The 18,334-nt window shown below is 39.2% G+C and overlaps 1 protein-coding gene across 10 annotated transcripts in view; it reads left to right on the top strand.

Annotated features, from left to right (window-relative positions):
- ttn.1 (titin, tandem duplicate 1) overlaps positions 1 to 18,334 on the top strand; it is a 133,265-nt gene that overhangs the window by 64,451 nt on the left and 50,480 nt on the right. For all 10 annotated transcript variants that reach the window (XM_047814457.1, XM_047814456.1, XM_047814454.1 and 7 more), the window contains 35 exons: positions 84 to 386; positions 507 to 806; positions 1,178 to 1,474; positions 1,557 to 1,841; positions 1,924 to 2,217; positions 2,317 to 2,616; positions 2,710 to 3,018; positions 3,303 to 3,493; positions 3,603 to 4,032; positions 4,117 to 4,425; positions 4,585 to 4,766; positions 4,864 to 4,993; positions 5,076 to 5,375; positions 5,743 to 6,060; positions 6,293 to 6,589; positions 6,697 to 6,996; positions 7,089 to 7,403; positions 7,632 to 7,780; positions 8,155 to 8,305; positions 8,438 to 8,719; positions 8,840 to 9,142; positions 9,305 to 9,607; positions 9,716 to 9,997; positions 10,125 to 10,424; positions 10,510 to 10,812; positions 11,025 to 11,333; positions 11,429 to 11,710; positions 11,822 to 12,121; positions 12,595 to 12,888; positions 13,190 to 16,159; positions 16,249 to 16,569; positions 16,663 to 16,947; positions 17,030 to 17,329; positions 17,409 to 17,816; positions 17,909 to 18,184. In XM_047814457.1, coding sequence (XP_047670413.1) covers positions 84 to 386; positions 507 to 806; positions 1,178 to 1,474; positions 1,557 to 1,841; positions 1,924 to 2,217; positions 2,317 to 2,616; positions 2,710 to 3,018; positions 3,303 to 3,493; positions 3,603 to 4,032; positions 4,117 to 4,425; positions 4,585 to 4,766; positions 4,864 to 4,993; positions 5,076 to 5,375; positions 5,743 to 6,060; positions 6,293 to 6,589; positions 6,697 to 6,996; positions 7,089 to 7,403; positions 7,632 to 7,780; positions 8,155 to 8,305; positions 8,438 to 8,719; positions 8,840 to 9,142; positions 9,305 to 9,607; positions 9,716 to 9,997; positions 10,125 to 10,424; positions 10,510 to 10,812; positions 11,025 to 11,333; positions 11,429 to 11,710; positions 11,822 to 12,121; positions 12,595 to 12,888; positions 13,190 to 16,159; positions 16,249 to 16,569; positions 16,663 to 16,947; positions 17,030 to 17,329; positions 17,409 to 17,816; positions 17,909 to 18,184 — 12,678 coding nt within the window. The remainder of the gene's footprint in view (positions 1 to 83; positions 387 to 506; positions 807 to 1,177; positions 1,475 to 1,556; positions 1,842 to 1,923; positions 2,218 to 2,316; positions 2,617 to 2,709; positions 3,019 to 3,302; positions 3,494 to 3,602; positions 4,033 to 4,116; positions 4,426 to 4,584; positions 4,767 to 4,863; positions 4,994 to 5,075; positions 5,376 to 5,742; positions 6,061 to 6,292; positions 6,590 to 6,696; positions 6,997 to 7,088; positions 7,404 to 7,631; positions 7,781 to 8,154; positions 8,306 to 8,437; positions 8,720 to 8,839; positions 9,143 to 9,304; positions 9,608 to 9,715; positions 9,998 to 10,124; positions 10,425 to 10,509; positions 10,813 to 11,024; positions 11,334 to 11,428; positions 11,711 to 11,821; positions 12,122 to 12,594; positions 12,889 to 13,189; positions 16,160 to 16,248; positions 16,570 to 16,662; positions 16,948 to 17,029; positions 17,330 to 17,408; positions 17,817 to 17,908; positions 18,185 to 18,334) is intronic.

Genomic DNA, 18,334 nt, shown 5'->3' with positions numbered 1-18,334 from the left:
TTATTTTGGTTTGTTACATATTTGTGATTCTGTTGTCTGTGATAAGGGGATTTTTCTAAAATGTGTTTTGCTATAATGTGTAGATAAGCCTGGACCACCTGTGAACTTTGGATTTGATGAGATCAGAAAAGATTCTGTCATTTGCACATGGGATGCACCACTTGATGATGGTGGCAGTGAAATTATCAACTATATCCTGGAGAAAAAAGACAATACCACAGATGAAATTGGTTGGGTTACTGTTACCTCAACCCATAAAGGATACAACTATCCTGTTACCAAACTCATTGAAGGAAAAGAGTATATTTTCAGAGTGACAGCCGAAAACAAATTTGGCTGTGGACCACCATGCTATTCAGAGCCGCTTGTTGCAAAGAATCAGTTTGGTAATGAGCATAATATTCATTTGTAGAATTGAAAACAAATAAATATCACTTGATATAAAAAAAAACTGTTATAAAAATGCCAATTTGGTTACTAGATTATTTTTTTTTGTATAATCCCAGATCCTCCTGATGCACCAAATATGCCAAGAATTGGAGAAGTCACTGCCAGCAGTGTTGCTTTGTCTTGGCATGAACCTAAGGACAATGGTAGTCCCATCTTGGGATACTGGATTGAGAGACGTGAGGTCAACAGCAAGTACTGGACCAGAGTGAACCGCAATCTTCTCAACTCCCTTGCAGTCAAGGTTGAGGGACTTTTAGAAAGCCTGGTGTATGTCTTCAGAGTTTGTGCTGAGAATCTTGCTGGCCCTGGAGAATTCAGTGTCCCAACTGATCCTGTGGTTGCAATGGATCCAATTTGTAAGCTTCAAATTTATTTAACATGTAACTATAACAATACAAGAAAATATATTTGCTATACATAAACTAACTAATTGCAAACTATTAAATAGGTTAAAAATTCTTCAAATATTTAAATAACTAAAATGCCCCTTACCACCATGGAGATTGCTGGCATGACACACACATTTAAACTTTAATACTTTTAATTAATATCTTATTTACAAAGTCACTGCCAGGTGGCCCAAGCGAATGAACTGCTTGTAAAAATGTTTTATCAAACCATGATTAGCTCTGTACATCAATATAGTGGCACTTAGCAGTTTTTCTGTGGTGGCTTTAAGGCCATTCTGGATGAGTAACTACTGTACATTATATATATATTTGTTCAGTGCCTCCGGGTCCCCCTGTGCCAAGAATTGTGGATACTACAAATACAACAGTTGACATTGCCTGGATTCCTCCATTATACAATGGTGGTGGAGATATTCTTGGATATCATGTTGAGCGTTGCCTTGTTGGGGAGAAAGAATGGATTCGCAGCACCGAGTTCAGGTGCAAGGAATGCAAGTACACCTTGACTGGCCTGACTGAGGGGGCAGATTATTACATTCGTGTATATGCTGTAAATGACGCTGGTCATGGAGTCCCAGGAATGACTGAACCAGTTCAAGTAAAAGAGCCTGAACGTAAGCTTATAAACAACACGATTCAAAAAAACATTATTAATGAATAGTGGTAATGTATCTAATGTAATTTATTATATAACAGAGGCCCCAGGAATTGAGTTTGATGTCTCTGTAAGGAATGGAGTAATTATAAAAGCTGGAGAGACTCTGCGTATACCAGCATATGTTGTTGGCAGACCAACACCAGAGGTGAAATGGACAAAAGATGATGTTGAACCTGACAAAGAACGTGTTATCATTGAAAACGTTGGAAATTGCAGCACTGTGTGTATCAAGAATGCTCTGAGAACTGACCATGGCAAATATGAAATAACAGGAACAAACTCCAGTGGAACAAAATCTGCTTTTATCAAGGTTGATGTTATGGGTAAGTCAGAACCTTTAGGGTCATCATATGTTTCTAATTTTGGATTGCCAAATGATTTTAATTAACTTTCTTTGTGTAAAAGATGTTCCCGGACCAGTGGTTGATCTAAAAACAGTGCATGTGAGCAAGAAGATGATTTCCCTTACTTGGTCTGATCCTATTGATAATGGTGGAAGTGATATCATGGGATATGTTGTTGAGAGAAAAGATGCCAAGATGCACATATATAGGCAACCACTGGAAACTGCTTCATGCAAATGTGACATTGTTGGCCTTCTTGATGGTGAAGAATATATGTTCAGAGTGGTTGCCAGAAACAAGTTTGGCCTTGGTGTCCCTGTTGAACTTGGACCTGTCCTAGCTGTGGATCCTAAAGGTAAAACCAGTTCAAATGATCTCTTATTCTTTTTTCTTGCTTAAGTTAAACACGTCTTCAGCAGTAATGGACAATGGCTTGAATGTCTTGAAATTCCAGGTGTACCATCGGCCCCAGAGAAGCTTCACTACACTGAAAGGACCAAGAACACTGTTACACTTGCTTGGCAGCCTCCTCGCAGTGATGGTGGTTCTCCCATCAGAGGCTATTATGTTGAAAAGATGAGACAAGACAGTGATGAATTTGATGTTGCCAATCGTAATATCTGCAAAGATCTTACAATTACACTAGAAAATCTAAATGAGAACATGTTATATGACTTCAGAGTAAAGGCTGTCAATGAGGTTGGCGATGGTGAACCATCAAAATCAATAAATGTCCATATTCAAGACGATGAGTGTATGTATTACTTTTTTATATATATATTTGTTGTTTAACAATTATTTTACAATTTGTGTATTTGATAATGTTTATGTTTTTCACCTGTTTTAGTTGCCCCAACTGTGAATTTGTTGAAGTACATCAAAAGCAATACCATAATTGTCAAGAAAGGAGCAGCCATTGAAATCCCTGCTGAAATTGCTGGTCTGCCATTGCCCACATTTGAGTGGACAAAGAATGGAGTTGTTCTTGAAAATTCAACTGAGACCATGACACTTGAATCTGAGGAGATTGACAGACAAACTATCAAAACCAAGCTTGCCATTTCTGAAACTATAAGACAGGACACAGGCCTGTACAAGCTAGCTGCCAGAAATATTCTTGGGACAGGTCAACAAATTATCAGAGTTGATATTTTAGGTATGATGCTACTTTTTATAATATGTTTTATGACAGTCTGATAGCAATGAATCACATTTTACACCAGAGGAGCACATTACAAATGAATAAGGTCTTGTGATTTATATACATTTATACATTTAACTATTTATGAAAGTATGTGCTAGCAGTAAGAGTTGATCAGAAAAGCCTCAGGATATATAAATATTAAATATTTAATATTAAGGCTACTAATACTTAATTATATTTTATGCAAGAATGTTTGCTTTTTTTTTAGTTCTTAATTGTCTCTTATTTTGCTCTAGATCGTCCATTACCACCACGGAATATTGTGGTCTCTGATATTAAGGCTGAGTCTTGCTACCTCACCTGGGATGCTCCAGAGGACAATGGAGGAAGTGACCTCACCAATTATATTATTGAAAAGAGGGATGCCAGCAAGAAGAAATCAGACTGGGAGCAGCTGACATGTTGTATTATGGACCGACGCTATGGGGTTAGTGAGAAGTGAACATGCTGTTTTAAACAATAATTTTATAAGGAGAATAAACATGTAATTCTGAAACTCTGGTACTATTACTGATTTTTGCAACACTTGTTTATAGGTCTACAAACTTGATACCTATGGAACGTACCAGTTCCAGATTAAAGCAGAGAACAAGTTTGGAGTCAGTGATGGGTGTGAATCAGAGAAAGTTGTCCTTAAGGATCCATATGGTCTTCCTGGTCCACCCCAGAGACCAAGAATCACAGGGCATTCCAAGACATCTATGCTGGTAGCATGGGATCCTCCAAAGGACAATGGTGGATCAACCATTCAGGGGTACTGGCTTGAAAAGAGAGAGAGAGGAGCAGTGTACTGGAGCCGAGTCAATAGGGCTCCTGTAACAAAACCAGCTGTTAAAAGCTTAGAGTACAATGTGCTGCATCTCATCGAAGGCGCTGAGTACCAGTTCCGTGTAATGGCACAAAATGCTGCTGGCATTGGTCCCCCAAGTGAAGCTACAGAATGTGTGTTTGCCTTGGACCCAAGACGTAAGTTATATTGTGTTGCATTAATTTTCAAATAAAGTTGTGTGTTGGTTTTTTTTTTAAACAAACTGTGCATTTATTTTACAGATCGACCGAGCCAACCACCTGCACCTCAAGTGAAAGACAAGACACTAAGCAGTGTATCTCTAGGCTGGTCTCCACCAGATAAGGATGGTGGAAGCCCCATTACAGGCTATATTGTTGAAATTCAGGACGAAGGCTCACAAGAGTGGCGAAGAGTGAATGAACCTGATAAGCTCATTCCTACGCCATATTACACTGTGTCAGGGCTCAAAGAGAACAAGAAATGTCGATTCAGGATAGTTGCTGTTAATGCTGCTGGTGAGTCAGAGCCAAGTCCCAGGACTGCTGACATCGTGGTACAAGATATCCTGGGTAAGATATACCTATATATGTTCCATGGTAACATTTCACTTTTTTATTAACTTTTGTAGTTTGTCCATACATTTTGTCAGTTTAAGCAGTCTGGAAAATTGACCATATTTATGGATTGTCTATTAGACTATTAACAATTTTTATACTTAAATTTTACAGAGGAACCCGTTATTAAATTGGAGGTCTCCACTCAGGAACTGCTTTCTTGTCATGCTGGAACAACAATTAAAATCCCTGCCACCATATCAGGCAGACCTGTTCCTGTGGTCAAATGGGAATACGATGGAACTGCCCCAACAGAGACAAAGAATGAGCAGCACACACTTCCAGTTGCTTCAAAGGTATTATCAAATACCCTAATTTGTTCATATCAAAGACCCTAATACAGGTTTCCCATGAAATGAATAAAACTTGAAAGAAAATTTTTAAAATTAACAGGTCTCATTGACTGACACAACAACAGAAGTAACTATCCCTGAGTGTAAGCTCAACCATTCTGGACAGTACATCATTACTGCATCTAACAAGGCTGGAACCAAAGTAGTTAAAGTCCGTGTAACAGTACTTGGTAAGACAGATAATGCCTGGTAAACAAAACTTTGAAATTGCAGACAAAAATCAATTTATTAAAATTATATATATTTTTTCAGATTTGCCTGGGCCTCCAAAAGATCTCAAAATAACAGATATCACAAGAAGTACATGCAGACTTACATGGAAGCCTCCAGATAATGATGGTGGTGAGAGAATCAAGAGCTACTACATTGAGAAGAAAACAGTTGAAGGAAAAGCCTGGACCAAGGTCAACCCTGCCTGTGCTAGCCAGTCCTTGGTAGTCCCAGACCTTTTTGAAGGTCAAGACTACTTGTTCCGTATTAGAGCTGAGAATCGGTTTGGTATTGGACCGGCTTTGGAAACCTTCCAAAGGACAAGAGCAAAGGATCCCATTCGTAAGTATATTCAGTAACCCATCAAAAACAATGGGTTGCGGGAAGTCATGGCCTAATGGTTAGAGAGTTTGAATCCTAACCCTAAGGTTGTGGGTTCGAGTCTTGGGCCGGCAATACCACCTAACACCCCCCCCCCCACTGCTCCCCGGGGTCCGCAGCAAAAATGGCTGCCCACTGCTCCGGGTGTGTGTTCACGGTGTGTGTGTGTGTGTGTGTGTGTTCACTGCTGTGTGTGTGCACTTTGGATGAGTTAAATGCAGAGAACGAATTCTGGGTCACCATACTTAGCTGTATGTCATGTCACTTCATGTCAAATTTGTCAAGAATTATGTTGGGACTGCTCCCTTAAAAGGCTATATATTTGCAGGTCCTCCTGATGCACCCACAAGAGTTAAAATTGTTGACGTGTCCAAGGGGGCGGTGACTTTAACTTGGAAACCACCAAAAAATGATGGTGGATCCCCTGTAACTCACTACATTGTAGAACGACTTTGGTGGGATTCTAGTGGAGAGCAGAGAGAGTCCTGGAGACAGTGCAATAGACGTGACATTGATACCACAACCTTCAAAGTGGAGGACCTCCATGAGGGTGGAGAGTATGAATTCCGAGTCAAGGCTGTAAATGAGGCCGGTGCAAGTAGACCGTCTTCTACTGCAGGACCAATCACTGTTAAGGACCAGACAAGTATGTAAAATACACTAAGGTTTTTTTAGCACTGTTGTTTATAAATGAAATTTAGTAGTGACTCTTCAGCATTATGCAAATTACTCTCACTCACTCATTTTCTACCGCTTTATCCGAACTTATTGCACATTATGCAAATTAATATTGTAAATTATTAAATGTAATTGTTTAGAATTATTTATCCACAGAAAATGTACTAAGTAACATTTAACAAATGCTTTCTTTTTTGTAGGGGCACCTTCAGTTGAGCTCGAAGAGTTCATGGAAGTTGAGCAGGGTACAGATATTTACATTATCGCTAAGATCAAGGGATGCCCATTCCCAACTCTGACCTGGCAGAAAGCCCCACCCCATAAAAGTGATGCCAAGGTTGATGTTGAATATGATGAACATATCAATAAGCTTGTAACTGATGATAGCTGCACTCTGCTGATCCAGCAGGGCAAGCGCTCAGACACTGGTCTCTATATACTCACTGCCAGCAACAGCCTAGGCAAAGTCTCCAAAGAAATGAGACTTAATGTTCTAGGTAGGTCTTTCAAATAGCAAATTATTTATAATCGATATAACAGCACAAGTACTGTAAACAATTACTTTGACATTTATGAAATTGATCACTACATTTAAATTTTTCAGGACTTCCGGGACCTCCTTCTGCACCAATCAAGTTTGAGGAGATTCATGCTGAAAATATTACTCTGTCATGGCTACCTCCTATAGATGATGGTGGATCTAAAATCACAAACTACACCATAGAGAGACGTGTCTCCAATAGAAAAACATGGATTCCTGTGCCAGGTGCACCCAAAGAGCGCATGTTTACAATTGAGAGTTTAATGCCTGGCCATGAGTATGTGTTCCGCATTAGGGCACAAAATAAATATGGAGTTGGTGAACCTCTTGACAGTGAACCAGAGATTGCTAGAGACATTTTCAGTAAGTAGTCATGCTCAGACAGGAAAGTAATTGTAAATTTATTAGCTCAATTATACCCTATTATGATTTAATATATTGCATCCTTTTTACAGCTATTCCTGGCCAGTGTGAAAAACCAACTCTATCAAGCATTACAATAGATTCCATGACTGTGAACTGGGAAGAGCCAGAAACCGATGGTGGTAGTCCAATTACTGGATACTGGCTTGAACGCAAAGAGACTACATCAAAACGCTGGAACAGAGTCACTCGTGATCCAATCAGGCCTATGCCTTTTGGGATTTCTTACAGAGTCACAGGACTCATTGAAGGCTCTCAGTATCTCTTCCGTGTGACTGCAATCAATGCAGCTGGATGTGGACCTCCAAGTTTGCCGTGTGACCCGACATTTGCCAGAGATCCAATTGGTGAGCAGCTATTTTACATGCACATTTATGCAATGGGTAGGTGAAACTTCAAAAGCAATTACAACTGAACTATACAGGTGAAAATTAAAGGTATTGCACAACAGTGTAACAGTGATAGATTGGCAGTGTCAGAATTTGAACACACAACCTTCTGACCAGTAGGCCTAACCATTTTGTATTTGTGCTTATAGCAGCATCTCAGATTTATACATGTCTGTTTTTGAGTAGCTCCTCCTTCACCACCAACACCCAAAGTTACTGACTGGACAAAGACAACAGCTGACTTGGAATGGATTCCACCTCTAAAAGATGGAGGCTCAAAGATCATGGGTTACTATGTTGAATACAAAGAGGAAGGCACAGAGGCATGGGTTAAGGTATGCTATGAATGCAAATACTTTCTTAGCTTCATGCTATAAAATGCTGTTACTCTGCATTTCAAAAATATATAAATAAAGCATTCCAGGAATCCAGTAAACATTCCTAATTTAAAATGGTTATAGTTCTGAGTGACATGATGAAATCTCATGCTGTCGCCCAATGCATTAATTATACCTTTGTCCAGTGTATTGCAGAGTAAACACGACCTACACATAGGACATTGACATTTATGCAATAATAATAATAATAATAATAATAATAATAATAATAATAATAATAATAATAATAATAATGAGTATATGTTATTACTATTATTATTAGTAGTAGTAGTGCTAATTTTATTCATTGTAATTAATTTGTACTATTATAGGCCAAAGAAAAAGAAGTCAGAGGAACCAAATTTGTAATAACTGGGCTTAAAGAGAATGGATTTTACAAGTTTAGAGTTTTGGCCTTCAATGCTGCTGGGCTAAGTGAACCAGGAGAAGTTGCTGAAGTTCTTGAAATGAAGGACAGAATAAGTAAGTCTTAGCAAATTTAGCAATTTTTTATTGTTATTGTACTTTAGTTCTGATTTAATTTGAACTTTAGTTTGTGACATATTTTGTAAAATTCAAAGTTTTTAATTTTTAACATTTGTTTTCATATTACAGATGCACCAGGACTTGAAATGGATGTCTCGATGAAAGAGAGGATTGTTATTCATGCAGGTGGCGTGATCCGCATCATAGCATATGTGTCAGGCCTGCCTGCACCTGAAATAATATGGAACAGAGATGGTGGAGTTGTCCCACCAGAGGCTGTTGTTGAGACTACATCAATCAGCACGTCATTAGTAATTAAGAATTGCACAAGAAAGCAACATGGTGTTTATAGTTTAACAGCAAAGAATGCTGGAGGAGAAGTGAAGAAGACAGTCATTGTTGAGGTTCTTGGTAAGCAGGACTATTAAAAATATGTAGAAATATATCTTGGAAAACAGGAGCAGTTACATATCTTTAAATAAATAAAAATACATAGTATTTTTATAATATTTCCTTTTATTCCTTCACCAGATGTTCCTGGTCCAGTTGGTATACCGTTTATTGCAGACAATCTTAGTACTGACTCATGCAAATTGACATGGTTCTTCCCAGAGGATGATGGTGGTTCTCCTATATCTAATTTTATAATTGAGAAACGTGAAGCTGAACGCAAAGCTTGGACAGCATGCTCATATAATGCTGCTAGGCAAAATGCTGTAGTTAATAATCTTATTTTAGGAAAAGGATACTTCTTCAGAGTTGCAGCTGAAAATGCAGTTGGAGTTGGTCCATTCCGTGAAACTGCATGTGAAATTATCATCAGGGAACGTCTAAGTAAGTTCTACTTTTTCATATTAGAAGTTAGTTATATTAATACAGTGCAAATAAGTTGTGTGTCTGAAATTCGGAAGAAACAGTTGTTTGGTTGTTGTTCTTGATTTTTTACAAGTATAACAAATTTTAACAAATATGATATCTGTTTTATATTTTAATTAGGTGCACCAGACCGTCCGGAGGAAGTTGAGGTCACTGCTGTCACTAAAGACTATATTAATTTAACATGGAAGCCACCAAAGAATGATGGTGGATGTGAGGTGACTTCATACATTCTAGAAGCACGCATGATTAGCAAGGACAAGTTTATGAGATTGACCAAAGAGAAATTGTTGGACAGAAGATTCACCTATGATGGTCTTCGAGAGGGTGATACATTTGAATTCCGTGTGAGTGCAGTCAACGAGATTGGTCAGGGCAAGCCGTCCTTCTGCACTAAACCAATCACATGCAAAGATGAGCTTGGTACGAGAGACTGGTTCTTACTAAAATATCAATTACATGTGTATATTACCACGGAAATATTCCTTTGTTTGGAAAATTATTAATTCATTTACTTTTCATTTATTTTAGAACCCCCAACAATTGAAGTAGACTTCCGCGACAAAGTTATTGTTCGTGTTGGAGATAGTTTTGCTCTTCAAGGACGCTACACAGGCAAGCCGACCCCTTCTGTTACATGGACAAGAGATGATGAGGATTTGAAGGCAGATCAACATGTTCAGTTAAAGAAAACGACAAACACCATGTGCCTTGGGATAATCAAGGCTCAGCGTATGCACAGCGGCAGATATTGTGTTACAGTTGAAAATTGTACTGGAGCCCGCAAAGGCATTTGCAATGTCACTGTTGTCGGTATGGCTGTATATATATAAATATATAGATTTATTTATATCCAATTCTAACATATATTGATTCTTTTAATTAAATATATACCGCAAACTATATTATTACTGATCTCTTATGTGGATGCACATTTCAGACCGCCCACTGCCACCTGAAGGTCCAGTCATATTTGAGGAAGTTCACAGAGATCATATGGTAATTTCTTGGAAGCCTCCTCTTGATGATGGTGGATGTGAAATTTCCAACTATATAATAGAGAAGAGAGATATTAACAGAGACATGTGGACCACTGTAACATCTGCCAACACAAAAACCACCTGCAAAGTGCCCAAGCTTGTGGAAGGGCGTGTTTATATCATGAGAATCAATGCTGAGAATATGTACGGCATCAGTGACCCACTGGAGTCTGAAGAAATGAAGGCCAAAGATCAATTCAGTATGAAATTTGTTTGTTTGTAGAGAATATTTCAAATACTGTTTTGTTTAGCATTTTAATTAGCTTTTTATGTTTAAATTTTTAGGAGTACCTGAGGCACCTGATGAGCCTACAGTTAAAGAAGTGTACCATGACACAGCTCTGGTGCTTTGGAACCGCCCTCGTGATGGTGGCAAGCCCATTACTAACTACTTCTTAGAAAAGAAAGAACCTTCTGCTAAGAGATGGTCCAGAGCAACTAGAGATCCCATCTACCCTGCTACCCAGTATAGGGTACAAGAGCTCACTGAAGGATGTGAATATGAATTCCGTGTCATAGCAGAGAATGAAATTGGTACTGGAGATCCTAGCCCTCCATCTAAGCCTATACTAGCAAAGGATCCAATTGGTATGTGATTTTTAAACTTTCAAAAATTAACATAAACAGCAAATTTCAGCCAACCACAATTGCCTAGCTTTTTGAATTAGCCAAAATGTTCTAAACTATTAACAATGCAGCTTAGAAAGATCTGGTTACACTGCTGGTCACCATTTATATTTTCAGCACACAAACCATTTTTGTAAAAAATCCCCTTTAAATTGTCACATTTATCTTTGCAGTTCTGCCTAGCCCACCTGTTCTACCTGAGGTCACTGACAAAACAAAAGATTCTGTGAGTGTGTCATGGCGTGTTCCTCGCCATGATGGTAAAGGCAAAATCTTTGGATACCTTGTTGAGTATCAGAAGCCTGGTGCAATTGAATGGATGCAGGCCAATGAGACACCAGAGTCATGCCCTGATACCAATTTTGTTGTGAAAAACCTACCAGATGGTGAAGAATTCCGTTTCAGGATTATGGCTGTGAATGCAGCTGGAAAATCTGAGCCTGCTTATGTAAAGGAACCAGTTAAAGTGCATGACAGACTTGGTAATTGTTTTGTTTTATTAAGCTATTCTTAAAGCTGATAAAAACTAGTCCCAAATTATCGAATATCGATTATTGAATATCCTTTTTTTCTGCAGAAGAGCCAGAGTTGCTGCTGGATGCAAATATGTCACGGGACCATCTTGCTATGCTTGGAACGGATATCACACTAAGTGCTAAGATTAAGGGCATGCCAATTCCCACTGTGTCTTGGAAGAAAAATGGTGGCGACGTTCCTGCTCATTGTGTTATTGAAGTCACAGCAAGTGGAAGTAAACTACATATAAAGAAATGTACACGTGCTGACTGTGGAAACTATACTATAACCATTCAAAATGCAGCAGGCTCAAAGACAGCAACATGCACAGTGCTTGTTCTTGGTATGCATAGCTAATTAGCTAATACATATATGTGTAATATGTATATGTAAATGTATAAAGCTTTTATTTATTTATTTTTTTTATTTTATGTTTACCTTTTGTGCATCATAGATAAACCAGGACCACCAAGAAAGCTCATGGTGTCGGATGTTACAAGTGAGTCAGCTTATCTAACCTGGCAAAAGCCAGAAGATGATGGCGGTGCTGTGATCTCTCACTATATTGTGGAGAAAAAAGATGTTGCAGCTGAGAAGTGGGTACCAGTCTGTGCCTCATCCAAGAAGCTTAGCCTCATGGCTTTATACCTTATGGAGGGTGTTCAGTATTTATTTCGTGTAGCAGCTGAAAACCAGTTTGGAAGAAGTGCATATACTCAAACCACCAAGCCTATCAAGGCAGTTGATCCTCTTTGTGAGTATATATTTAGAACATATAAATTTTAGTGAGATTATTAGATTAGATTAGATTTAACTTTATTGTCATTGTGCAACGCAGTTGAATTACAAATAAATATATAAGCTTTGGGGGTGATGTATATAGAGAAGGGGATGTCTTGTGTACAGGGGGCTTAGTAGATATAAATGGTGGTAAAAATGGTGAGCATAGATAGATAGATAAATTTATGCACAGATCACATTATAATTTATGTGTTTTGCAAAAGTGTAGTAAAAGTAAATGTAATGATGTTTTTTGCTAGCAATATGTAAAATGTTGGATTCAGTTCCCTTCTAGATGGGACTCAATTATATACACTCTGTTGCAAACATATTCATTTAAAACAGCTCCATGAATTGATTGAATTTAGTTAAACACACTTAAAGCACATTAGTTAAAAGCATTAAGTGATGTAATTAACACAAAACTATATCTTATAATGTCTCCAGATCCTCCTGGCCCTCCCAAGAATTTGCACCATGTAGATGCAGAAAAAACTGAAGTATGGCTTAAATGGGATTGGCCTGATCGCACTGGTGGAAGTGAAATCACTGGATTTATTGTTGAGCATCAAGAAGAAGGGGCTACTAATTGGGTAACCTTTAAAACGGCCAGCAACCCGAACTGCCATGTTACTGGACTTGAAGAAGGGAAAACCTACAGATTCCGTGTAAAATCCCAAAATGCAATTGGAATTAGCCGACCAGATACCACTGTACCAATTACTTGCCAGGAGAAGACTTGTAAGATACTTTAAATATATATGTTTGTGTGTATGTGAATATATTCATTCATTCATTCATTCATTCATTCATTCATTCATTCATTCATTTTCTACTGCTTATCCGAACTTCTCGGGTCACGGGGATGTGAATATATATTTAACACAAATTTATATATAATATTTTGGTATCTAGTATTTACAACCAAGTACCTTTAGGCTTCTTTGTTGTGGTCTCTGCCCCAGCATAGCACAAACACACCAACAATAAATAAATGTCTGTAAGATATGGAATTTTTATTTATTTATTTATTTATTTACAGTGGCACCATCTATTAACGTTGATGTGAAACTCATTGAGGGTCTCACAGTAAAGGCTGGAAGCACAATTATACTCCCTGCAATCATGAAAGGAATACCACTTCCAACACCCAAATGGCTAAGTGATGGCACTGAGCTGAAATCAGAGGGCAAATACAAGATTGATACTGAAGGAGCTTCAACAGTTCTAAGCATTGCTGATTGTGCAAGGACGGACAGTGGAGAATATTTACTTACTGTTTCAAATCCTGCAGGAAGCAAGTCAGTTGCTCTTCATGTAACAGTGCTTGATCTTCCCGGTCCTCCAATTGGACCTGTCAACATCCTTGCGGTTACTCCTGATCACATGGTTATCCAGTGGCGTCCACCAAAGGATGATGGTGGCACACCACTGATGAACTATATTGTTGAAAAGAAGGATGTCAAGAAGTCTTGGGAACCATGGTCTGTTGTGAGTTCTGGAAGTATCAGCACCAATGCAAAGGTTCCACGTTTAGAGAAGGGTCGTGAATATATTGTGCGTATTCGTGCTGAGAACAAGATTGGCATTGGTGCTCCTCTTGAAAGCCCTCCGACTATTGCCAAACATATGTTCGATCCACCAGGCCCTCCTGGGCCACCAACATGTTCAGATATTACAGAAAATGCTGTGACATTGTCGTGGACTAAACCAGAAACTGATGGTGGAAGCCCAGTTAGTGGCTACATTGTGGAACGCAGGGAGATGACTGGTAAATGGATTCGTGTCAATAAAACACCAGTCTTGGATCTCCGCTACAGGGTCTCTGGTCTTTTTGAGAACAACATATATGAATTCAGAATTTTTGCTGAAAATGTTGCTGGTGTAAGTGAGCCTTCCTATCCTTCAGACCAGATAAAAGCTACACGCCCAATTGCTCCTCCTGGACCTCCAAGTAACATAAAACTGAAGGACTGGAGCAAGACTTATGCAGATTTGGTTTGGACCAAGCCTAACAGAGATGGTGGCAGCCCTGTTTTAGGATATGTTGTTGAAATCCAGAAATCTGGCTCTGCACAGTGGGACAGGATCAATAAGGACCTTATCAAGCAATGTGCATTCAGAGTCCCAGGACTTATTGAAGGCACAGTGTACAGATTCCGTATTAGAGCATCTAACAAAGTTGGAGATGGGGAGCCACGAGAGTTAACAGAGACAGTACTTGCCAAAGACATCCTTGTTCCCCCAGAGATTACTGTTGATGTTGCATGCCGTGACCTTGTAACTGTTCGGGCAGGACAGATCATCAGCCTGGTCACCCGAGTTAAAGGCAGACCTGACCCTGAAATCACATGGACTAAGGATGCAAGAGCCTTAGGCAGAGATAAACGAACAGAAATGAATAACAACTTCCCAATTGTTGAACTCGTCATTCAGGATGCTGTAAGAGGAGACTATGGAAAATATGCAATTCAAGCTAAAAACAGCAGTGGTCAAGCAAATGCTACAATCATTGTTAATGTGCTTGACATTCCTGGAGCATGCCAGAACTTGAAGGTTGCATATGTGACCAAGGATTACTGCATGGTGTCTTGGGAAAATCCTGAGGACAACGGTGGCACAGAAATTACTAATTACATAATAGAATGCCGGCAACCTAGTCAAAGGGGATGGACAGTTGTTTCATCTGATTGCACCAAACGTATTATAAAGGCTCCACTTGTGGAGAACTGTGAATATTTCTTCCGTGTTAGTGCAGAGAACAAAATTGGTGCAGGACCACCAACAGAAACAAAATCAGCAGTCCTTGCTGTTGACCCAGTTGAGAAACCTGGTGAGCCAGAGAATTTCCATATTACTGAAATTGGAAAAACCTTTGTCTTCCTTAAATGGAAGAAGCCAGAGTATGATGGTGGTAGCCGCAATCTTGCTTATCATATAGAAAAGAAACCAAAAGAAGCAGAAGAATGGGAAAGACTCCACAAAGGTGCTATTAAAGAGACATATTTCATGGCTGACAGATGCATAGAAAACCAATTATATCAATTTAGAGTTCAAACAAAAAATGAAGGAGGAGAGAGCAACTGGGTGACTACAGCCGACATTCTTGTAAAAGAGGAACTCGTAGTTCCTGTGCTACATGTCAAGTTGGAAGGTGTTCTGGTAGTTAAAGCTGGAGAATCGATTCCAATTGAGGCAGAGGTTAAAGGCAAACCACAACCAGATGTCAAATGGGCTAAAGAAGGGGACACCAAAGATATCAACAGAAGTCCCCGACTGCAGGTTGAGACTGGTGTCAACTTTTCTAAGTTCCTGCTAACAAATGCAAAACGAGTAGATGCTGGAAAATATACTGTCACTGCAACAAATGCTGCAGGAACCTGTACAGCTGAGGCTAAAGTTAATGTTCTTGACAGACCTGGACCTGTTAGAAGTCTCAAGGTGTCAGGAATCTCGGTGGATAGATGTAAGTTGGAATGGGATGTACCTGAGGATGATGGTGGATGTGAAATTTATAACTACATCATTGAGAAATGTGAGACAAAGAGAGGTGTCTGGTCAATTCATTCTTCAGCTATTATAAAAAACTTTGCCAGTGTAACTCGTCTAATTGAAGGAAATGAGTACATCTTTAGAGTAAGGGCAGAAAACAAGATGGGGACTGGACCTGCTGTGCAAACAGAGTCTTTTATTGCAAGGAACCAGTTCAGTAGACCTGGTGCACCAGATGCACCTGAGGTGACCAAAGTTTCAAAAGATGAAATGACAGTTGTATGGTGCTCCCCTGATAATGATGGTGGAAAACCTATCACTGGTTATATTCTAGAAAAGAAAGAAGAACATGGCATTAGATGGGCACCAGTTAATAAATCTCCTATTGCCAGTACGTGTTTGACCGTAACAGGTCTGTTGCCTAATCATGAATACCAATTCCGTGTAAAGGCTGAGAATGAGGTTGGAGTTAGTGATGCAAGCAAGCCATCTCGAACATTCACGGCAAAGGATCCTGTTGGTATGTTTTAGTATATTTTAACATTTTCCTTATTGTGAATGTTTTGTTATTTTTTCTTGATTTAATAACTGTTTTTTTTTCTTTTTCAGGGCCTCCTGGTCCTGTTGGAAACTTAAAGGTGACTGATAGTTCAAAAACATCAATCACACTTGGTTGGACAAAACCTACACATGATGGTGGAGCTCCACTCATTGGATATGTAGTTGAGCTCAGAGTCAAGGGTACAGGCAAGAAGGGAGAAGATGGATGGAAGAGGTGCAACATTGCTGCCCAGCTGATTGGAACAGAGTTCACAGTCACAAGTCTGGATGAGAATCTTGAGTATGAATTCCGTGTTTCTGCACAAAACCAGATAGGTCTGAGCAAGCCAACTAATCTTGAGGGAGCTGTTTCTCCACGAGACATTTTTGGTGAGTTACTGAAAAACTGAAAATGTGCTAACAACAATTAACTCGTGCCATGCTGTTCAATTTTGTGTGTTTATATATGTTTATATCAAACAGATGCCCCTGAAGTTGTTTTGGATGCTGAGCTGAAGAAGGGTCTTACTGTTAGAGCTGGCTGCCCAATAAGAATAGTTGCAACTGTCAGGGGACGTCCACCTCCCAAAGTGTTATGGAGAAGAATGGGAATTGATAATGTTGTTAAGAAGGGTCATGTGGATCTCATTGACACAATGACATTTCTTGTTATCCCTGACTCCACCCGTGATGATTCAGGCAAATACTCACTCACCGTAACAAGTCCAGCAGGAGAAAAAGCTGTATTTATCAATGTTAAAGTACTTGGTAAGTTGAACAAATGTCACAACAGTATACAACTTGAAAACAACAGTTTTATTTACACTGTTACATTCGAATGCTTTTATAGATACACCTGGACCAGTTGTTGCTCTAGAAGCCACGGATATTACAACGGTATCTTGCAACCTATCATGGTCCCCACCTGAAAATGATGGTGGTAGTGAAGTCACTCATTATATTGTTGAGAAGCGTGAAATAGACCGCAAGACTTGGGCAACAGTTAAAACTGACTTAGATAAAACAACATTTAATGTCAGCAATCTTGTACCAGGAACAGAATATTACTTCAGAGTTACTGCAGTGAATTTATATGGTCCAGGTGTTCCAAAGGCCACACAGAGATCTTATCTGGCTTCTGATCCTATCAGTAAGTATTACATAAATTTAAACTCTTAAAAAGTTTATAGGATGTCTAGAATTGTTTTGTAATTATTTGTTGGCCTTAGGTAAACCTGATCCACCACAGAAGGTAGACGTTTTGGAGATCACTAAGAACAGTGCCAAGGTGGGCTGGGTGAAACCAATGAGGGATGGAGGAGCCAAGATTGATGGCTACATAGTTGACTACCTTGTGCTTCCTGAGCCCAAAATAATCAAGGAACCATTGGGGGGTGAAAGTGAGGTAGAGCCTGGTGCCGAGCCTGTGTCTCCATCACCACCAGTGGTGAAGAAGGAAGAAATACAGGAGGAAAAGTTAAACTGGACATCATATACCATTGTGAAAGATTTATGTATCTCTGTTGTTGGACTGAAAGAAGGAAGGAAATATCGCTTCAGAGTGGCTGCACGAAATGCCATGGGAGCTAGTCTTCCCACTGAAACCAAAGAAGCATATGAGATTAAAGAACAAATGTGTAAGTTACTGTACTCAACTTTTCTGTAAAATAATTTGGCTGTATAAGATAAAAGTAATTTGAAAATACTTATTCACATGTTTGTTTTATAGTGGAACCCAAGGTTATCATGCCAGAGCTTGTATCTGCAAAAGCAGGAGCAAAAGTTAGAATTGAGGCTCTTGTATCTGGCAAGCCAGCACCTGTGTGTCAGTGGAAACGAGCAGATGCCAATGTGGTCCCCTCAAGCCGCCTTGCAGTACACAAATCCCAGAACTTGTGTGTGCTCATCATCAAAGATGTCTCAAGAACAGATAGTGGTCAGTATAGCCTTGTCGCAGAGAACAGCTCAGGAAAGGTGGAACAAGTTCTTAAGATTGTCATTAAAGGTTAGTATATTTAATGAGATAAATTACAGACACTCATCTGCCAGTTTATTTGGTACATATTCCTTGTAAATTTGCACACACATGAATGAAGATGCAGTGTATGGAGTCTCATGCATTGAATTGAAGGAAAACACTGTATGCTTTTTGCAG

Source organism: Tachysurus fulvidraco, chromosome 6, assembly GCF_022655615.1.
Source record: "Tachysurus fulvidraco isolate hzauxx_2018 chromosome 6, HZAU_PFXX_2.0, whole genome shotgun sequence".
In the NCBI taxonomy this organism is placed as follows: domain Eukaryota; kingdom Metazoa; phylum Chordata; class Actinopteri; order Siluriformes; family Bagridae; genus Tachysurus; species Tachysurus fulvidraco.
The sequence above is the reverse complement of the archived record's forward strand: the minus strand, read 5'-3'. Positions and strand labels throughout refer to the sequence as shown.